Consider the following 2519-nt stretch of genomic DNA (forward strand, 5'->3'; position numbering starts at 1 on the left):
TTTTCTTCAATGATTATGTCTGCCACGTTTATCAGGGGACAGCAGGGAAACGGGCCTGAAGTGGCCAATAGATTCCTGTTGAATTGAGACAAGACGTCGAGACGCAGCCAAAAAGGTGTCCTCCTCAGAGTGCGTCAGAGCACGGATGTATATAGTGGAGATATGGTCGCTGGGTTGGATACAACGAGGGATCTGTGGATTTTACCCCCCAACAATCAGGAGGGGGAATTTGGGGCAAAATGAGAAGAACTGCATCCTCACGTAGCCTCCCTCTCCTCCTCCTTCTCCTCCTCCTCCTCCAAGCAGTTTGTTTTAAAGGGGGGCTTAGGGATTTCGTTTGCCCCTTTTTCACATGTTAAGTATGGATGTCAAGATATGCAAGGGGATATTTCTAATGGGGAAAATGTCGGTGCGTAATGTCTGTCTCTAAACATTAAATTGTCGTTCACATGCAATTTACTTTACGAAAGCCCTAACCATCATGTATCACCCACGTAAACAATAAGTAATAACAAGTGAATCATCCATAATTTAACGCATGCCAATTCAAGTTTTACCATCCTTAAATTGCAAAGATTGCGTATTATCCTGGACTATGCAGTCGCCAAAACAACGGGAGCATCAATAATGAAATAGATCATATTTTTCGCCTAAAACCAACTGCTGTTTTTCTCTCTCTTGTCTTTTTCTCGCAGGCTCCAAGAGAGGTCAGAGGACATAAAGTCATTCAGATTCAGCGGAGCCCCCAATAATATAACAGAAAAGATTCCGTTGTTTTTTATCTCACACATAAAATGGCCAACCAGGAGGTGACCACGTTGGAGGGATCAAAAGACGTATTTGTGCGCAAGCCAGGCTCGTGGAGAGATTAAACACCTAGATGGGCACCGGAGAAACCGAGGAGAGACTGTTTTGGTGTCGCTTGTTTTACTTTGATTTATAATGCTGAACAAAATAAAGGGCGCTGCCAAGTTTTGACACAGAGCGTCTGCGATAACAGGCTGTGCCACCCGGCCCTTACGTATTTTGGTTAATGGTCAATGATGTCATAAAATATTGGAAGGCCTGTGCTAAGAAACGGAAGGACAGCGCTGATCAATATCTCCTATGCATGTAAGTACCACACTGGACTGCACTCAACATGGACCTAATTGAGGTGTGTGTTGTTATTCTGACATTCTCATATCCACAACTGATGGTCGAAAAACGGTTGATGCCTCATTTTCTCTCTCTGCGCGCTTTGAAGCTGCAACTTTATATCCTCTGGCCTGGCATCACATCGCCCTGAGGCGGTTACCGTTAGCGCTCACGGACCCGAACGCTCATGACTTAAAATTTCGAGTTTGCCATGGGTGGGTGCTGACGGCGGTGCAATTAGTCACCTGCCTTACGGATATGCCCAAGCTCAGCGCACCGGGAGAGGAGCGCGATTGATGGGAGCGCCAGGCTGCCCAGTCGAGGAGCGGGCGGCTGCCAAGCGGCCGCCGCAGACGTGGGGTCCGGTACGGGAGGGAGGGAGGCAGGGCAGCGCGGGCGGGGATGCGGCTGCGCGGCGGTTGGAAGCGGCGGCGTGGGGGGGTCCACCTCCACCTCACCTTCCACCTCCCCTCGAGCGCTCATCTCCTTAACAACTGCCAGCATCGAGTCTCGCCGCCGCCTCCTTCACGAACGCCACACATCAGCAGGCGGCCGGTACCGCCTCGCGCCCCTCCTCCTCCTTCCTCCTCCACCTCTTCCTCGGCAGCCGCCCACAGCACCAGCAGGAGGCCCGAGCAGCAGCAGCAGCAGCAGCAGCAGCAGAGAGTTCTCAGAGAGCGGAAAAAGCAGCGCGGCGTCGGACGGTGGAGACGCAGCCGGACGACTCTCGGCGGGGACCTGCGCCACTCGGAGCTGGCGCTGCTCGGATCCGAGGAGGACATCATGATAGAGGAGGAAGAGGCCGAGGGAGCCGAGGAAGAGGAGGAGGAGGAGGGGGGCCGGGGAAGCAAGAGGTCGAGTTTTCTGTGTAACATGGATGATGAGGAGACCGTCTCGCTCACTGACAGGCGCCCTCAGTCCGGATACGAAAATGTTTACAGCGAGTGCGGCTGCTGCGAGAGAGTGGTCATCAACGTGTCGGGACTCAAGTTTGAAACTCAGCTCAAGACTCTCACTCAGTTCCCGGACACTCTCCTGGGAGACCCCGACAAGCGAATCAGGTACTTCGACCCGCTGAGGAACGAATACTTCTTCGACCGGAACCGACCGAGTTTTGACGCCATTCTTTACTATTACCAGTCAGGGGGGCGGTTGAAAAGACCAGTCAACGTCCCGTTTGACATCTTCTCCGAGGAGGTGAAGTTTTATGAACTCGGGGAGGAGGCGATACTTAAGTTTCGGGAGGATGAGGGTTTTGTCAAAGAGGAGGAAAAACCTCTACCGGAGGACGAGTTCAAGCGCCAAATCTGGCTGCTTTTCGAGTATCCGGAGAGTTCGAGCCCTGCCAGGGGGATAGCAGTCGTGTCCGTCCTGGTTATAGT

The 2519-nt window shown here is 52.6% G+C and overlaps 1 protein-coding gene across 1 annotated transcript in view; it reads left to right on the top strand.

The window, feature by feature from the left end:
• Positions 1-794: 794 nt before the first annotated feature.
• Positions 795-2519, top strand: part of kcna4 (potassium voltage-gated channel, shaker-related subfamily, member 4) — a 3852-nt gene continuing 2127 nt past the window's right edge. The window contains 4 exon segments of the mRNA XM_035652006.1: positions 795-859; positions 1343-1497; positions 1639-1717; positions 1752-2519. The exon segment at positions 1752-2519 is cut by the window's right edge and continues 1 nt beyond it. Coding sequence (XP_035507899.1) covers positions 795-859; positions 1343-1497; positions 1639-1717; positions 1752-2519 — 1067 coding nt within the window.

The sequence above is a fragment of the Morone saxatilis genome, unplaced genomic scaffold (genome assembly GCF_004916995.1).
Source record: "Morone saxatilis isolate NCDOM2014 unplaced genomic scaffold, NCSU_SB_2.0 Contig11, whole genome shotgun sequence".
NCBI classification, from domain to species: domain Eukaryota; kingdom Metazoa; phylum Chordata; class Actinopteri; family Moronidae; genus Morone; species Morone saxatilis.